The following is a 19,111-nucleotide window of genomic DNA, read 5'->3' as shown; positions in this document are numbered from 1 at the left end:
AGAAGAAGAAGGAACAAATGAAGAAGCTGTTAGTGAATTGGGATTTGCAGAAAGAGAGAATCAGAAAAGATGAAAAAGAAGGAATTTGGCAAAGATAAAAGTTGTTACCCATTCATCATTCATTTCTGCATTACATACTTATCTTTGCAGCAATAACTAACTAATAAGTTCAACTCTCTAAGTCAATTATCTCAAGTTACACGTGGACCGATAACGACATAATTTTATATTAAGCATTTTTAACAAGAGATACTACAAAGTTAGGAAATTCCAATATTTGAATCTCCCTAACAAGTTGTGCAACCTTATCTTTAAACATAAGGAATAGCTCATGCATCCATGATCCTTTCTCCGAAATGTGCCTTTAAAAGGGGTTCAGTAACAGCTCTAATGTATTTAACTTCCTTCCATTGACGAGTCATAGACTCATAGTTGCCTTTTCAATCAAATTCTGCCACAACATACATGTTATTCACAAAATATGAATAGCACTAACATACATTATCATAGTACATACATAAAGGGATCCTGTATTAAGCATTTTTAATAAGGGATATTACAAGGATAGGAAATTTGAATATTTTATTCTCCTTAATAAGTTGGACAGCCTTATTTTCCAACCTAAGGAATAACTCATCCATTCTCAATTCTCCAAAATGTGCCTTTAAAAGGGGTTCAGTAATAGCTCTAATGTATTTAGCTACAATCTCCCCTCTCATATTTTCATCAACCTTATTGTTATCATTGGCTCCTCCATTCGTGTTGGGGTCCCAATCCTGATGAACCGTTTCCAGTTTCTGAAGAATGAAAGATCCTTCTTCCTCAATTACTTGTTTAACTTCTTCCATTGAAGGGTCATAATTTGGCATATTGAAGCATTCCAAAGTTGCCTTTTCAATCAATTTCTTCACACAACACACAAAATATGGTATGTTAACATGTTATCCAATTAATCTAATGGAATTGATGTATGTCGGTTCGGTCTGATTTTTAGAACCATGATCTAAGACAAATTTTTTTAAAATTATTTTCTTAATCTATGTACGTATATAATTGGAAAATTATTCGGATTCAAATGATCAGAAATACTTTAATTTTATTTATTTTCTGATTTATTACTGTATTTAAAGTTATGTAAAGTTGTGTGTGTAGTGTGGTGTGTACCTCTAAGAGCAAGTCCTTGAGTGACATGTCAATTAGCTCCCAAGCAGTTCTAATTTCTGAAGTATCTTGTCTTCCAATGAATGCCAAAAGCATGCCACCACCTGTTACCAATTCTTCTGAACGTGATTTCAGGAACTGTTTGAAGTCCTTCTGGAATTGTTCCAAATATGCTTTGTGCATTGACACAGGACTTGTTCTTGTTAAATATATGTTGTCCCATCTAAGTGCTTCTTCTCCTTCAATCAACTTCTCTGGAACCTGAAATTTGTGCACTCTTATCGTCTTTAATCTAATTTAATTTGTAGGAAAAACATTACTTCCTACTGTCACTATTACTGTTCTGTATTTGTTAACATGAGCGAATGTTAATATTTTTTGGAAAAAGTAGAGAGTGTACTATTATTTATTTTTTTATAAGTTAAAAAATGTATCATTTTTTATTTATTTAATTTTATCTTTAATATTTTCAATTTGTGACAGTTATTTGGATATTTCAATTTCATGTCAAATGTTTTAGATGAAGTTAATGCCCAATAATAATTTTTACACAATAAAAAATATTACGAATAAAATTAAATGAAATTAATATTAGTGACACCTTAAAAGTAAAAACCGTAGTTTATCCTATAAAATTTGTTAGATAAAATGGGTTTAACATTAGAGCAATGCTAGGGAGCCAGCAACTTTTGTGATTGGTAGCCATCAAATAGCCATCAATGATGATCTAATAGTGTGAGATTGATGTGAGTTTTCATCCAATGACTCACCTTTCTCTGCTGGCTACATGCTGGCCAAAATTTAACAAAACTGCTGGCCCCCTAGACTTTTCCTTAACATTATATTGTTCACCTGAGAAAGCCAGTGTAGACAATAGGAAGAATGAAAGAAGTGTATGGAAGAACTCGGAAAGAGTCTGTTGTAGAATGTTCCTGGAGTTGCATTAATGAAACATGAACCAATCTTGAGTCCCTTCTTTTCTTCCAATAATGACTTCTGGTATTGAGGGAGTGATTTGAAAATTGTATTGAAATCATTTTCAAATAGATCATTCAAATAGAATTGGAAATTAGGTGAACTAAGATTCAAGTTGGAGCTAGTTGTGTCAACAATGTTGATGATATTTGATACAACTTCAAGAGCATTTGGTCCTGAAGAACACCCTAAATCAGCTACCTTCAAACACTTAGGAAAAATATCATTATAATAGAGTCTTGTGATACTTTCTTCTAATATTGGTTTTGCCTGGATGATTGCCTTTCTCTGCTTAGAAGAACACTCAAATTAATTAGTACAAAAGATTCGAAAAAAAAAATAATAAGATCATTATTATTAAACAATTATATATATAAAGAGTAGGGGAGAGTGTATGTATAGTACTTGAAAGAAAGAGTTATGTGCATAGCTTTTGTCTCCCACACCACTATTCATGTGGAGGATATTTTGGGTTGACATATCAACTTCCATCTCTTCTCTTTCCTTTGTAGTAACGCACTTGGTACCTAATAATAATAATAATAATAATAATAATAATAATAATAATAATAATAATAATAAATAAATAAATCAGTCAAATTTTGAAGACCATCACATGGTATTATCTATGGTAGAAAAATGGTAAATCTAATTCAGAACTGGTTACTTATTAAATTTCCATTTCTTATCTAAAAATGTTAAAATATATGAATTTTGCATAATTTGTTTATTCTTTTAATTTTATATATTCTTCCTCATTACGAATTTATGATTTATGATGCAGTTTGTATGAAATATAACAAATTAAGAGAAACAAAAATATTGTTACAAACAATTTAATAATACGGTCACTGAAAAGATAACGAGGATTATATATTTTTAAGATAAACTAATAACAAAAACAAAAATAGTCAAGTAGCCATGCTTATTTGGTGTATAACGAGATTTAATAAAGTATGTTTTTTCCCTTAATGATTTTGAAATTCTTTAAAAATTACTCATAATTTTTTTTTCTCTGTTATCCACTATACTTGTTTAATATATAAATATAAAAAAATAAATAAATACATATAAAAAATCTAAAGGCTGAAAAAATGAAAGATTTGTGAGGGAAGAAGAAAAAGAATAATGAAAAATAGGGGGAAAGATAAATTAAAGGAAGAAAAAAGAAAATAAAATAAAAAAAAAAAGGAAGAAGGAGGAAAGCAACTGAATAAAGAAAAAAAAAAAAAAAAGAAGAAATAATCCAATCCAATGTATATACTATACTTACGTTCTCTTGAACCCGAGATAATTAAGGTGCTCATTTGTTATGTGTTTGCTGGTGTTATGAATTCTCTGATGAATGAAGCAATGCAACTTCCTCAATCTATTTATGGAGGCTCCTTTATTTGTCCTTAAAACTTACATTGTTGCCCGTTTTTAATTGAACTTAACACACTATCCACATAAAAAATTTTATATGTATATTTAATTATGTCATTTTATGTAAATAAAAATAATTATTTTTTATATATATAAATAATCATTTAAAAATATAAATATAAATAAAAGATTATATAAAATATTATATGCTGAATTAAAATTAAACTCTTTGAAAATATGCATAGACTTTTTCATTGATATGATATAATAACCAATAAGGTCTACCAGCGTTGCGATGTCTGAATTGATATTTGTAGTTTTGTACAGCAACTTTTAACGCGTTTTTAAAAGAGGGGTACTAGAAAATTAGTAGATTTTATGATTGTAATTAATCAATTATTATTAATATTTTTAATAATATAAAATTATATTTAATAGTATAAAATTATTTACTTTTTTTATTAATTAAATATTAATCAAATTTTAATAAAAATATATATAGCTAAGCTTTTATTTCTAAAACATTTGTACAGTAACAACTAACAACATTCAAAAATCACGTGTTTTTTTTAACTGTAGCAATAGGTTAGTAGGTTACTGTCCATGCCGCCAATTTGTCTTCTTAATTTTGTTCTTTCATATGCGGGGACGGATACGGTTTAATTAAATCCGAAACCAACCTAAAAAGTTAACGAAAAAACTTTACATTTATGTAAATATTACATGGATGGTATCAAAGTATCTTTTAATTTACGCGTTTTTTTCTATCCACACACTTGTTTATTTTACACGCGTCTCATATAACGTATAAACTTAATTCTTATTTTGCGTGATCAACCTTTCTCAACGTAAACCTTTTCATATAACGTAAATCTTTTTCGCGTTCTTCTTCTTGTTCTTGTTCTTCTTCTTCTTACTGTTTCCCTTCTTCTTCTTCAACCTAATTAAATTCGTTGTTCTCCTCTATTCCCATTTTTCTTCTCTGCATTATGAATCTGGATCGACTTCAACGTAATTAGTTTCGTCGTTCATCTTTTTCTTCGTTTTTTTTATCTGCACTTCTAAATTGAAACAATGAATGAATCAACTTCAAATCAGTTGGATGAGTGCGATTTGGATAATTCTTTCGAAACGCATCAATTTGATGAGGTTTGGATTATTGAATTTTGAATCGAATATAATGGAATAAAACTGCTAATTTTATTTGAAGTGAATTGAATGGACTGAGGTGATCTATATCTGAATTTAATTGAATTGAATTGATAATATGTAACTGTGAGTAACTGTGAGTGTGAGTAACTGTGAGTAACTGTGAGCAAATGTGAGTAACTTTTCGGTTCGGTAATTACGAAAGAATTGATTCACCATGTGCATGTGTTTGGTTCGGTATGCAGAAATGAGTCTAAAAATAATTAGACGAATATAGTGTTTAGAGTTTATGGTTCAGGGTTTAGGGTTTAGGGTTTTAGGGGTTTGGGGTTTCAGGGTTCTGGGTTTAGTGTTTAGGGTTTAGGGTTTAGGGTTCTGGGTTTAGTGTTTAGTATTTAGGGTTTAGTGGTTCAGGGTTCAGGGTTTAGAGTTTAGGGTTTAGGGTTCAGGATTTAGGGGTTCAGTGTGTTTCAATCTTTCGATTCGCCAAGTGTATCAATTTCGGTTCATCGTGTTCAGGGTTGAGGATTTAGGGTCTAGGGTTTAGGGTTTAGGGTTAGGGGTTTAAGGTTTAAGGGGTTCAGGGTTCAGGGTTTAGAGTTTTAGGGGTTAGGGTTTTAGGGGTTTAGGGGTTTAGGGTTCAGGGTTTAGGGTTTAGGTTTTAGGGTTTAGGGTTCAGGGTTTAGGATTTTAGGGGTTTAGGGTTTATCGGTTCAGGGTTTAGTGTTCATGGTTCTGGTTTTAGTGTTTAGGGTTTAGGGATGTAGTGTGTTTCCATATTTCGGTTCGTCCAGTTTATTAATTTTGGTCACTGTATTCTTTTAGAGTTTATAATATATTAGTAAATACAGTGATTGCAATCACTGAGAATCTGGAATAAAACAGCAGCCAGACAGTTCCAACAGATATATAAATTAACATCTCAGATGAGTAATCCATGTTGAACCAAATATAAATATTAACATTAATATTTAGATTAATATTCACATATATATATTTGAAGTAAGAATTTTTTGCTTTTTACACAATTTAAACAAAATATTGTTAATTACAAACAGCCAATCCTAGTATATGCTATTTTCTATCTAAATCCCCATATGTGAATTTACAATAAGGGTTGGAGAGGGCAGCAGATGACTTTGGGAGTCTTATTGCTTCAGATTCCCAAATCACTTGGTCTCTAATTTTATTCATTTTATGCAACAGAATGTGCGGACCATATTGGTACCTGAAGCTATCAATCTCTTCCTACATTTCAATTGAAAGGAATTAGTTACATAAGAAATGAACACAACTGAAATCAGAAAAGAAAAAAGTTTATAAATTTAGAAAGTACTAACTTGTGTCCAAACTCTATATTTATATCTCTTTATGCTTCTGATCTTTTGTGGATTAATTTTTTCAAGCCATTTCATGACGTATATCCCACAATCATAGCTAAGCAAGAATTGAGTATAATACGATTAATATTGTACAAAATAAAACATATTAAAAATAGCACTATAGAAGAGAATGATTCTTACTCTGTACGTTGATGATTTAGTAGAATATACTCTGCTTCTACTCCTAGTCCATCATCCATTAATGGTTCCCCCAGCATAAACCCTCATCTGAGAAATTATTAATCCCTGAAAGGTATGCAAAAGTTGAAAAAAATAAATCAACAACACTCAACCGAATTCATTTCATTTACTGAATAATTTGAATAATTTACAAGAAAATAACTTACAACAAATTTGTTCAGTTTCTTCCTTGAATCAGGTATATTTTCTAGCAGCTTATTGATAGGGTCAAGCACATAGAATTTCTTTTTGTTCACATCGGCAATCCACAACCACCAATGCGCTCCATTGTAAATTGGCACAAATAGCTGAAGTTTGGAAAAATAATAAAATATTTCAGTCAAAACAATAGCAAACAAGAGAATTCTCAAATAATTTTTAGAAATTACAACTTACAAATGGATGGGATGCAAGTTTTCTTTTGTCAAGAAACTGGTGGTGGTGGCATACTGTTCAATATCGAACCGGTAGGCATTGTTTGTACTTTTATCAATGTAGGACTCGCCATGTGTTCCCAACATAAAATTCTGCAAAAAGAATATCAGTTAAATCACATTTGTACTGAACCCAATACAATTCATGCACCGAACCGAAAATAATTCATGTGCTGAATAATACTTGAAAAACATTCAATTATCATGAGAAAAGTTTTCTTTATGCAAAAGAACTCAACAAAACGCATAAAAATCAGGTGACGCAATATTAACATTTTCACTCTACCGAACAGCAATTAGCAGTGAATAAGAAATTTAGCTTACCACAATATCCAGCGGCACAATGTATATTAGTTCTTGATACCGCCGAACTTTTATTTCGTTGAGAATCATACTGTATATACAAACCACCTACAGGATGAAAATTTATGAAAATATAGTATATAAGATTGTTTAGAAAAATTATTAACATTAATGCAATTGGCAAAAGATTTACCGTGGCATGCACTTGTTTTTTGGGCATTAGAGACATGAAATATTCTCTTAATTCCTCGTAAAGTGCCTCGTGTTTCAAAACAAATATTGGATCATATTCATTGCTACTATCTTTTGTATGTTTCACATGTGTCATCCAATGATAACACTTTTCAATCAACTCATTTGTGATTTTTTTTTTCTTTTTCTCTGGGGTTTTGTAAACTTCAGAAGCTGGTAAGGTTGGTTCTGAAGTTGTTGCTTCAGCAAAGTTTAATGCTGCTGTCACTCCAGCATCTATCACCGCCTCTTCCAGGATTTCAAGTTGTGAAATACTCAGTTGAGAGGGCTGACTTGGTTGAGATGCTGGTGGACTTATCCCAAGGTTAAAGGAAGGCCTTTCATCTTCCCTTTTCCTAGGTTGAATAGCACTGCAAGATGATAGATATTTAACAAAGATATTAAACAAAAATGATATTTAATCATTGTAGTGAACCAAAATTTAAACAAATAATGAACCTAAATCAAAATTTATAGTGATCTGAAATGATATTAAAGAAAAGAAAGTAACATACCTATCAAATGATGACAAGATTAGAGTTTGTTGTTCTGATTTTCATGCCACCGGAGGTTCTTGGGATTGTTGCTGTTCTTCTTCATCAGAAATTTCATACACATCATCATCTTTGAAGAACTCTTCAATAATAGAACTCGTAAGTGACACCGTAACATCCGGCTTTTTGGGTCTTGGAGGGCAGCTATAAGAAACAGAAGAGAGTCCAAAGACAACAACACATTGAATTAATTTCTGGTTTCAACTGAACCATAATTAAACCATGTATAAGCAGTAAAACTTACACATCAACAGGTGCTTCTTGTTCGGATTGCTGTGCTATTGGTTCTTCACAGGGCTGTTCTTGCTGTTCCAGAGGTCTGCTGCATTAAATAGAAAACAGTTCAATAACAACCCATAATTATTATCCTATACCATTAAAATTAAAAAAAAGAATTTTTATGTAAAACTTAATCTTCATTAGAAACTCCATACACATAGTCATCTTTGAATAAGTCTTCAATTACAGAACTCGTAAGAGACACTGTAACACCCTGCTTTTCGGGTTCTGGAGGACAGCTGTAATAAACAGAAGAGGGTCCAAAGACAAGAACACATTGAATTCATTTATAGTTTCAACTGAACCATAATTAAACCATGTATAAGCAGTAAAATTTGAATAAGATTCATGTGGTGAATAAATATTTATTAACTTACTCATTATTAGAAGTTTGTTGTGTTTCTTTTTGTGGAGGGACATAGATGAAGTCATCCTTGATCAACTCTTCCTGAACTGAACTTGGAAGAGACAATACAAGAGGAGGTCTAAAGAATGTAAACAAGGATAAAGTTAATATTGAATAATTAGAATTTGTTTTGAAAAATAGGAATTTACACATTGAAAAACTCACACTTCCAAAGGTTGAGAAGGAGTTTCTTGTTGAAACTCAACAATTTGTAGCTTAGAATCAGGTGTAGCTCTAGTGACATTTAAACACATTTTCTTTGTGATTAATTAAACAAAAATTATTACTTAAATCTATAAGAGTAACATAAATATTTTTAACCTACACTGGTGGAGTTTTAAAAGTCTTTTTTGGGAAGATTTTATTTTTTTTTAAATATTTTACCGTGCTTTCCGGGGTTGTTTTCCTAAAAAATAGATAACAAATTAAAATTAGAAACCAAAATTAAAAGCAGAGGTCTAGAAACACATTAAATTTATTTTTGGCAACCACCAAATCGAAAGTATAATATGCAGTGAACCAAGTTACCTGGTATTGCTGGCGGCATTTACAGAAGGTGTAGAGCTTTCTTGAGTCTGTAATATTTGCTCGCTATCCAGATTTACAGTTGGCACTCTAAGGAAGATAAATAAATATTAGTAATTGAATCTAGAGGAATTAGAAATGGTTGTAGCAAAAGTAAGCAAAGAAAGAAAAAGAATTCGGGAATAATAAACTGAATCTTACATCTGAGAGAATTCATTTTGTGCCTTTGGAGAGTCAAACTGATCTGGAGCAATGTTTGCTGACTGAGCTCCATCATTTCTTTTCTTTGATCTTTTTTTTCTCTTATTATTTCCAATGCTCGTTTTCTTCTTTCCGCAGCATTGTCTTTTGCTTGTTCAGTTCTGAAAGTTCACAAAATAAGTATCAAGAAATCTAGAACGTAAGTATTAATAAAATAATTTATGATTCGAGAAACTTACTCCTTGTCAGGTTGGGCTGGTGTTTTTGCCACCCTTTCCGGTTGTTTTCTTTTTATTACGGGTGTTTTTTCTCTGGAAAATAGATAAACACATCGAATTTATACCAGAGACAAGACACTAACAATGAAGTCAACCAAACTGACAGACACCACTGAACCGAACTAAATTAAAGTGCTAAAACAAAAATTAGAAGCCCATCGAACCGAAAATAAATCATTTGCTGAACAAAAAGTGATATATATGCAATCAACAAAATGTCTCACAGAAATTATGTAATACTTACTCGCTTTCAGATTTGCTTGTGCTCTCTGAATCTATCGGCACAGGCTTTGTTTTTTTGGTTTGTTTTTTAACCACCTTTGGTGGTTGTTTTCTTTTTTTGTTTCGGTTTTTTATTTCTTCTTCTCTGCAACAAGCGCATAAGAACATTTAAGCAAAAACAAGTTAAATGAAATCAATATGAAAATTAAACTTACTGGCTTTCGGATTCAGATTCAGAATGTCTTTTCTCTTCCGAAGAAGAATCCGTCTGGACAATTTTCTTTTTTATTTTCTTTCCTTTTTCTTTCTTGTCCAAGTTTCTTATTTTTGTTTTTTCTTTCCTTTTTCCTTTCTATATAGAAGTCCCTAAAACAGAAATAAGGACTCAATTATTTAATCACCAAGAAAACACATTAACAATCGGGTGAACTAAATGAAACAATCCCACCGAACCGAAAAATGTTCATATGGTGAATAGTACATGACAACTATTTAATCATCAATAAAAATGTTTCTTAATGCAGAAACATTCAAATGAAAAAACTAACAATTGTAAGTAGGACAACTAAATTAATTACAACCTAAAACAGATGTTTATTTAGTTAGTAGAGTATTTTAAAAGCATTTAAAAACAAATTTTTTGGAGAATTTTAGTAGAGTATTTATCAATAGTTCTGTTGCTTCGGATAAAATCCGTTCAATCATCATTTCCCTTGTTCAATGGGCCACCCATGGTGCAGGGGGAGCATCAGGTGCAAACGGGCGGGGGAACTTCGTTTCGTGGAAGTATATCAACATTAATACAAAAACACAGCCATCAACAGACTGTTTCTTCCCTTTTCTCTTGTTTTTAGCTCCTTTCATCAAGAAGTTGAGAACATGCTTCGCCCAATCCCATTCCCGAATGTTGTCCACATGAAAGATCGGTGGCTTATGGAGGGGAGGCCACACTTACCGTTGTGGGGAGCAAGAAGCACTTTTGTATGAAGACAATAAAAGTCCTCTTGAATTTTTTCCAGTTCTTCTCCCCTTCTACACTCATGTCTAGCACATTCTTTGTCTGCTGGATTCACGTTGTTGTAATCAACCTTTTCAGAAAAATAATTTTCTACAATATTTTAATTACAAAAATCAGTCAAAAATTGTCAGTTTAATTTTCTGGACACTAATGAACTGAAAATAAGCAGTAAGTGAAAAATGTATTACCTCCATTGGTTATGCCGAGGGCAACTTCTACTTTTCGAGAAGTTATGTATATTTTTTCCTAGAGAATTTTCAGGCATCCTTTCTCTTCATCAAACCGATCAAGCAATTCTTTCAACAGTGTATTAGAGACATTTATTTCTGGAACATTTGCCAGGGCACCAAATCCCATTTCTTCCACAATATCTTTCTTTTTTTTGACTCATTTCCCTATACACTATTGATATTGCCTTTGTTTGGCATCTGCAATAGTGAGTTTTCTGCAAGTTTTGAAACAAAATGTGAGGATATATTTATAATATAAAATAGATATTATTTGAATGAAAGCGGATAAATATATTTAATCTCCTTACATTATAATGTGCTTTCTCCTTCATTGTTGCCATTTTCTTGTTGTGTTTTGCTGTAATGAAAAATGTTGGTCAATACTTCATTGAATACATCAACAAGTACAAGCATGTATATCTTAATCAAGTCAATTAAAATGCCACAACCCACCGAATAGAAAATCGTTCATGCACAGAACCAAAATCACAAAGGGTACCGAACCAAAAAACGTTCATGTGGTTAATAAATGATGATCAACTTTCAATCAACAAGAATAGTATTCTTCCATGCAAAAGAAGTACTGAAGATAGTAACAATCATTTTCAAAGCTGTAGTTAAACTATTCCCACAAATAAGAACAAGCATATATATCTTAATCAAATCAACATCTTCCAAAAGAAAAGTTTCTCAAATTTCATCAATTAGGTGTTCTTTGAAAATGACATTTGCAGATTGGATTCTTTAAAAACTCTTACTGAAACTTGATATCTTTCTTTAAGTATCAAGGTCAACTACCATTCGTCCTGAAATCTATTCAATATAATGAGACAATTTTACAGTAGAATGGCTTATCAAAGTGAAAGAGTTGTTTCTAATTTTAATTGTCCTAAACAAAACTTATTCAATATACCAACAATCACAAGCATGTATATCTTAATCAAGTTAATTAAAATGCCACAACCTACAGAACCGAAACTCATTCATGCATAGAACCAAAATTACAAAAGCCACTGAACTGAAAAACGTTCAAGTGGTTAATAAATGATGATCAACTTTCAATCAACAAGAATAGTATTCTTCCATGCAAAAGAAGTATTGAAGATAGTAACAAAGCTCTAGTTAAATATCCACACCAATAAGAATAAGCTCGTATATCTTAAAGCCCTAGTTACACTGAATTGAATGCAAATAACAAAAAATTTTATTCCAAGACCTAGTTATACTGTAAAAATCATTCACAATAGTTCAATCTACTAAACAAACCAAATCAAACCAGTAAAACTAAAATGCAACTAAGTGGAACGTTACATTGCAAGATTTTAGATGAACAGTAGTTTTCTCATACCTTTGGTAGTCTTTGTTACTGTTTTCGTTTGTTTTTGGTTGTTGCTTGTGAAATCTTCTTCCGATTCCTTTTCAGTAGTGGTTTCCGCAAAGAATGTGATTGAAGTTTGAGTGATTTTGAGAGAGATTCGAAGAGACAGAGCGTTTTCGTGTGTGTTGAAGAAGAAGGAACATTTTTTTATAATGAAGCGCGAATGAAGTAGTCGTTTTGTTTGTATGGGGCGCGTCGAAGTCACGTTTATTTAATGAGATTGGGATGCGCGTTAATTGTTTTGGGTTTGGGCCAACTTGGTTACATGGGGTTACATGGATGTGTAGCAGGCCCGAAAAGTTAATGGGTCGGTTTTGTTCCGATCAAAAAATATTTGAAATAAATTAGATTAAACCGATTAATTTAATATAAAATTATTATATTTTTTAAAATTAAATTTAATAAATATTATTTTATATTTATATAAAAATAAATATCATATAATATAAAAAATATTAATTAAAGTATAAAAATATAATAATTTTATATTGAATTATTTTTATTATTAGTATATAATAATTCAATGTTAATATAAAATAAATTCAATTTATATCAATTTAATATTATTTTCGTCAATTATTTTTTTTAATTGTTCAAACAAATTTAAATAAAGAACATGGATATTTATATTTGAAATAATTATTGGAGATTCAAATTTCGTGTATATAATGATTTATTGATTAATAACAAATTTAATTTTATTGTGTATATAGCGTTTTTGTTAATGCCTTAATTTTGTTTTAAAAAAAATTATACTATGAGATTATCAAGATGATAAGTTATACCAATAGTGTTGAGTTCAAGTTTTAGCAATGAATATCTTTTTTCTTTAAATATAAAAAAGGAGATTAAAAAAAAAATAGTTGGACATATAAAAGAAAATTTCCTATTCTACATATATATGATAAATTAATTATTTTTTACAATTTAAAATAAAAGATATAGTTTTTCCCCTTTAAATATAAAAAGGAGATTTAAAAAAATAGTTGGACATATGAAAGAAAATTTCCTAATCTATATGTATGCGTGTGTTAAATTAATTATCGTTTTACATTTAAAATAAAAGATATAACGAGAGACAAATCTAAATGAGAAGAAAGCGAAACACTTGTCCCCGTTAATAAATATATATAGATTAATATATTTTGTTCTTATTATTATATCATTTATGTTCCATTAAAATTTAGAATAATTTATTTGAATAAATTGATTGGAAATTAAAATTATATAGATGTTATAAATCCAAATCGATTACAGGTCTATTTAAATAATTTATGTAAATCAAATTATATCAATACATATAAATCAAATCAATTGAATTTAATTTATATTTTATACTAAATCAAAACAAATAAATTCAATTTACTAAATAAAATAAAACTTTTCTAATAAATCAAAACAAATAAATTCAATTTACGTCCTTTTATATCATCAGGTATAAATAGAATGAAAATGATTTGATTTACACTTTCTTTCAGGGTTGACGTTGCCACGTAGAAAAGCAAAAAGATCCGAGAGCAAAAGATGAAATTTGCAAGGAAAATTCTCCTGTGCTGAGTGAAGATCCATCCCCACCCGCTGACGATGCATGTCGCTCAAACGCGTGTCCAAAGATGATGCGTGTCTGTGTAAGCCAACAAAAATTATCGTAGCCCCCTCAATTGACAGTATCTGTGTAAAACTGTAAATTGTCGGTACTTAGCAAATGGTTTAGAGATGATAATTAATGCAGTTAAGGATAATATAATTATTGTAATTAATAATATTTTATATGAAATGGACGGGGTTGTAAAACCTTTTTTGTTTGGTAAAGCTGGGCTAACCAAAGTGATTAGTAGTTGACATGTAGATGTGGTAGTATAGATGTGGTGGACACAGTAAATTTGATAATAGGTATACATGATGCATGTCCCATTACTTTTATTATCCGAGTCCAATGGTAGAATTAATTTAAGTTAACTTGTGTGTTAAATTTTATAGGTTTTGAAATGTTTAGATAAGTTTAAGGGGATATTTTTTGTCTTTTAATTTGATTTTTAATAAAAGATAGGATAATCTTTCAATTTGTAATTTGTTTGTCTTTTTTTTAATTAAAAACATTAAAAAAAATAAGGGATGATAATGCTATCCTAAAACTCAAATAATGAAATGGGATTTAAAAAATGAATGATTAAAATAGTTGATTTTAATATTATACAAAAAAAATATAATATATTATTTTTGGACTTTAATAAACAATAATATTAAAATAATTATTTAATATCTTAATAATTTAAAAACGTGGAGAATAAAATTATGAATAATTTTTTTAATGATATTATAGCAGTTGTCATTTTCGTGCGTTAAATTAATCATTTGAGATTTGCTTGATATATGTAATTATACTAAATTATATATATTGTTGTGAAATAAATAAATAAAGAAAATAAAAAAAATGTTGTATCAATATGTATAATAATTTCTGTTATTAATTATTTTAATTTTAGACTCACTTATATTTAAATTAAGTATATTTTTTATTAGTCATGATTATTATTATAAATATAATTAAATATGTATCAATAAAAAAATTAAATATTTTAGTAAATAACAATATAATTTTTTTTAAGATTATATAATATTTATTAATATTATTTTTCGATAAATACATATTAAGTAGTATATAATAATATAATGAATATAAACTAATGAGTTAGTTAATAAAAAAATATTTATTTTAATTTAAAAATAAAATTAAAACTGTGTTTTTATGAAAAAATACTAAAATGTTATATTCTTATTAAGTAATAACTAGATTATCAATTGTTGAGTAAAATTTCTATTTGACTATGTTTAAAATGTTAGTGAAAAAGAATATATATTCACGATATGAGCTAAATTTTTCTTAATTCTGTCGGATTATTACTGTATACAGTAGTAAAAACTGCTGAAAATAGACATCAAATAAATACAACCGGACTAATACAATTATATTCCTTTTAATTATTTTAATTAATTAAGTGGAACCATAATAAGGGCTAAAATTAGTTTCTCTTGATGAAAAAGAAAGAGACACGTTATGTTTTTATTTATTGTTTATAATACAAAAATTAATCTAAAATTACTTTTTAATACAAGTGAGTTATAAATAGAAATTGAGATGAATTTTCTACTAGAAATTGTCTAAAGTGATACTGAACAATAGCTAAATAGTAAATGATATAGGTTTGACCTTAATAATGAATAATAACGATGGAGCCATGCTACTGTGCAAGTACTAAATCAAATAAATTTTCTAACCAAGTTTAATATTGAAGTACTTTATGTTGGTAATACATAAGAATAAAACAACCGTTAAAAATATCAAATAACATATAATATGTGAAATACCTTTAGTCAATATTTTATTTTATATGTGTCAATAAAAAAATTAAGCACTATATTTTTTAGTTTTACGGTCATTTTTTTTGTATCAATACCGGGTAATTATAAAGAACCTATTTTAGATGTGTGATATATTTTTTTATTTTATTTGGAGAATAAAATGTATTTATTTGTAGAGTTAATTTCTCAATATCTTTAATTATATTACTAGAGTGCTAAATGGTTAAATAAGTTATAAGAAGTAAAGGTTGTGTACTTAGCGTACGTACGTTACTGATATAGTACCTACTCGTCCCATCACATCTGCGTCACTTCATATTGCTTCTGTATTTTCTTAGGTAGACGCGTATTCCCACCACCTTGGGACACGCAGCATCAGCACCTGCTGAAGAATTTGTCCTTCAGCACCATAGCAACTCCCAATTTGCAAACAAGAAAGGACCCACTCTTTCTTTCTTTTATTGTTGATAATAAGATAAGATATTATCAAATTCCCACCATCAAAATTTTTATATCAAACCTTATCTCTCTCGCGCACACGTTATGATAACTATTTAATCTTAATATTTTTATCTAATTTTTTAAATACATTAAATGTATAATTATATTCTTTTGGTTTCGAATTTAAAATTCAAATTCTATTTTCAGAACTCAACTATTTTAAAAGAAATTTATTATTGAGTCGTAATCATCAATTGATAATGTAGTATTTTTATTTATATAAAAACTAATTTTATTTTAGTGGTATATAAATATAATATTATATTACATTACATTTTATTTATATTTGTGTTATTAATTTAAGTAAAGATTTTTATGAGAAATTTTCCACATACAAGCATTTTTTTATACAAGTCTTTACAAGTTATTATATTAACGCGCTTGAACGTTACTGTACGTTCTTCTTCCTCTTCCTCTTCTTCTTCTTTTCTTTCGTTTCTTGCTTTCTCTTTCTCCTTCTTCAATCGTTACTGCACAATTTCACTGCACCGTCTTCTTCTTCTTCTTGCTGCACATTCTTCTTCCTCCTCCTCCTCTTCTTCTTCTTCTTTTCTTTTGTTTTTTGCCTTCTCTTTCTCCTTCTTCATTTACGTGCTTTTCTCTTTGTTTTCTTTTTTTGTTATTCTTGATTTCCATTATTTTTTGATATCAAGCTCTGAAATCGTTTTTGAAGAAGAAGAAGCAGCAGAAGATGAGGAGGAGAAAGAGAAAGAGTTCTGAATTATGCATAAGGTGTCCTTTGGGTGTATTTCTGTAATCATTTGGGTATATTTCTGTAATCGTTTGGGTGTATTTCTGAAGTTCCATTATTTTCAAAACGATTTCAAAACTTAATTTTAGAAACCATGAAAATCGAAAAAAAAGAAGCAAGAATACCAGTAATAAACGCAAGTAAAACAACTAATGAAAAGGCAAAGAGAATAACAAAGAAATATCGTTTGGGTGAATTCCTGTAACCGTTTGGGTGTATTTCTGTAATCGTTTGGGTGTATTTCTGAAGTTCCATTATTTTCAAAACGATTTCAAAGCTTGATTTCAGAAAACATGAAAATCGAAAAAAAAGAAGCAAGAATACCAGTAATAAACACAAGTAAAACAACTAATGAAAAGGCAAAGAGAATAACGAAGAAATATCGTTTGGGTGTATTTCTATAATCGTTTGGGTGTATTTCTGTAATCGTTTGGGTGTATTTCTGAAGTTCCATTATCTTCAAAACGATTTCAAAGCTTGATTTCAGAAACCATAAAAATCGAAAAAAAAGGAAGCAAGAATACCAGTAATAAACGCAAGTAAAGCAATTAATGAAAAGACAAAGAGAATAACGAAGAAATACATGGAGGAAGAGGAAGAGGAAGAAGAAGAAGAAGAAGAAGAGGAGGAAGAGGAAGAGGAAGAGGAAGAGGAGTCGTTCATAATCCACGGTGAGTGTAGTGCTTTGGAAACTGAATAACGCATTAAAAGACCCTAATGAATAGCAACTTGTAAAACTTGTAAGTCAAAAAGACTTGTATGTGTAGCAAGTCTCGATTTTTATATAGACTTAATTATGTGATAGTTATGTTATTTAATTTATGCGATGATTTTGTTGTTTGTGAAATGATTGTGTTGTTTGTATTAAATTTTAAATTTGCATATTTATTAAGTTATATAATAATATTGCATATTTGTGAAAATCCACGAGTAAGATTGGATACGTACGGAACTACGGATTGACCACAGGTAGGGTTAGCGTTGAATTGTTCTTAACACGCGAGTAGGGTAAGGATGGATTTTAGTAACAAATTCAACTCGCGTAAGATTAGGATTGGGTTTAAACTCTATCTTATCCTACCCATTACTACCCCTAAAGCGAGTTGACGTATGATGGGAGCAATTTCATGCATGGTGGGAATGATTTGTAAGGGAAAATAAAAATTTTAAATGCGACTGAATTATAATTAACGAGTTAGGAGATGTAAATTTATGTTTATTCTGCAATTCTTCCTCCTATTCTTTTTAAGTTAGTTTAAGATAATTTTACCATTCATTCTTTTTTTTATTAATTTTTTTTAAATATAAAAACACCATAAAAAGGAAAATAAAAAAGAGAGATTATTTTTTTTATTAACTTTAAAAAAAAAAAGAATACCATAAAAACGAGAATAAAAAAGAAAGCAGAGGGAGAATCTACAAAATTAACATAAATTTGTAGACTAATTTTTTTTTTTATGAAAGTGAGGTAGTCAGAATCGTGTGTAAACTCGTGGAAACGCACGATTATATGCTTCTACTCCATCTTCCCGTTGCGCTTTTGCTTCTCGTCCAGAACCAGGCTGTTCCGTGTGAAATCGCCGTTGAAAATCGCAGAGTCGTCGAAATCGTCGCTTCTGCCGCGTGGTTGCGTTTCAGGTTGAAGAAGTTATTATTCTTGGCCCTGAGCCCCTGATTGCAGCCCAATCTAACCCATTGGCCCAATCTAAATAGAAGACCATGGAAGAGGAGCCCTAGCAGAGTAACAGTCTCCAATCTCTTAATCTCCCTCACTTTTACAGTTTATCTCCAATTCTCTATGGCCAAAATTTTAAATTTTCACCTCTCTCAAGTCTCAATCTCGGACTCTATTTCTCTTTCCATCTGAAATTTGAATTTTGCGCAACCGAAAACCCCAATTTGGAGCATCGCCGACTCGCTGTGAGGTTTGTCGCTAGTGTTATCGACTCGGAATGGTAGTGGTTGGACTGCGTGAGGCCATGAACATCGCAAATTCTGGCTCTGCCTCTTTGTCTCTGGCTTTGGAATTTGGATCGCTGGTCGCTGCTCTTTCCCTCCCCTTTGCTGCTAGTTCATCAGGTAAGTTAAGAGTTAAGACCTCTTTAATCTTTATCCTCTTCAATCATATTTTAATTAGGAAAGAAAAGGTAAATGATGTTATAGGGATAGAGTTGATTACAGGGTATGGTAGTGTCAAACATTTGTTCAAGAGCGTTAACTAATTC

At 30.0% G+C, this 19,111-nt stretch overlaps 1 protein-coding gene across 2 annotated transcripts; it reads right to left on the bottom strand.

Moving 5' to 3' along the window:
• Positions 1–229: 229 nt before the first annotated feature.
• Positions 230–3,483, bottom strand: LOC110262379 (S-adenosyl-methionine 4-1-methyl-2-pyrrolidinyl-3-oxobutanic acid methyltransferase). 2 transcript variants are annotated; one of them, XM_088509247.1, is made up of 6 exons: positions 3,410–3,476; positions 2,542–2,663; positions 2,014–2,424; positions 1,165–1,422; positions 606–905; positions 230–328 (listed from the first exon to the last, which is right to left on the bottom strand). In XM_088509247.1, exons 1-6 carry the CDS (start codon positions 3,441–3,443, stop codon positions 230–232), a joined length of 1,224 nt encoding a protein of 407 aa, XP_088365373.1. In that variant the 5' UTR covers positions 3,444–3,476. The 2 variants fall into 2 exon arrangements, with proteins under 2 accessions (XP_088365373.1, XP_088365371.1); XM_088509245.1 differs by lacking the exon at positions 230–328 and having other exon boundaries at positions 437–905; positions 3,410–3,483.
• Between the last annotated feature and the right edge of the window lie 15,628 nt (positions 3,484–19,111).

The sequence above is a fragment of the Arachis ipaensis genome, chromosome B3 (assembly GCF_059453495.1).
Source record: "Arachis ipaensis isolate K30076 ecotype BB chromosome B3, ASM5945349v1, whole genome shotgun sequence".
NCBI lineage: Eukaryota > Viridiplantae > Streptophyta > Magnoliopsida > Fabales > Fabaceae > Arachis > Arachis ipaensis.
This window is presented reverse-complemented; position numbering and strand designations above follow the sequence as displayed.

Coding starts and splice junctions, on each gene's coding strand:
- LOC110262379 (XM_088509247.1), bottom strand. CDS start 3,443: ATGAGCACCTTAATTATCTCGGGTTCAAGAGAAC. Junction 1,423..2,013: donor GTCTACACTGGCTTTCTCAG/GTGAACAATATA, acceptor CACAAATTTCAG/GTTCCAGAGAAGTTGATTGA. Junction 329..605: donor TTAGGTTGGAAAATAAGGCT/GTCCAACTTATT, acceptor TGGATGCATGAG/CTATTCCTTATGTTTAAAGA.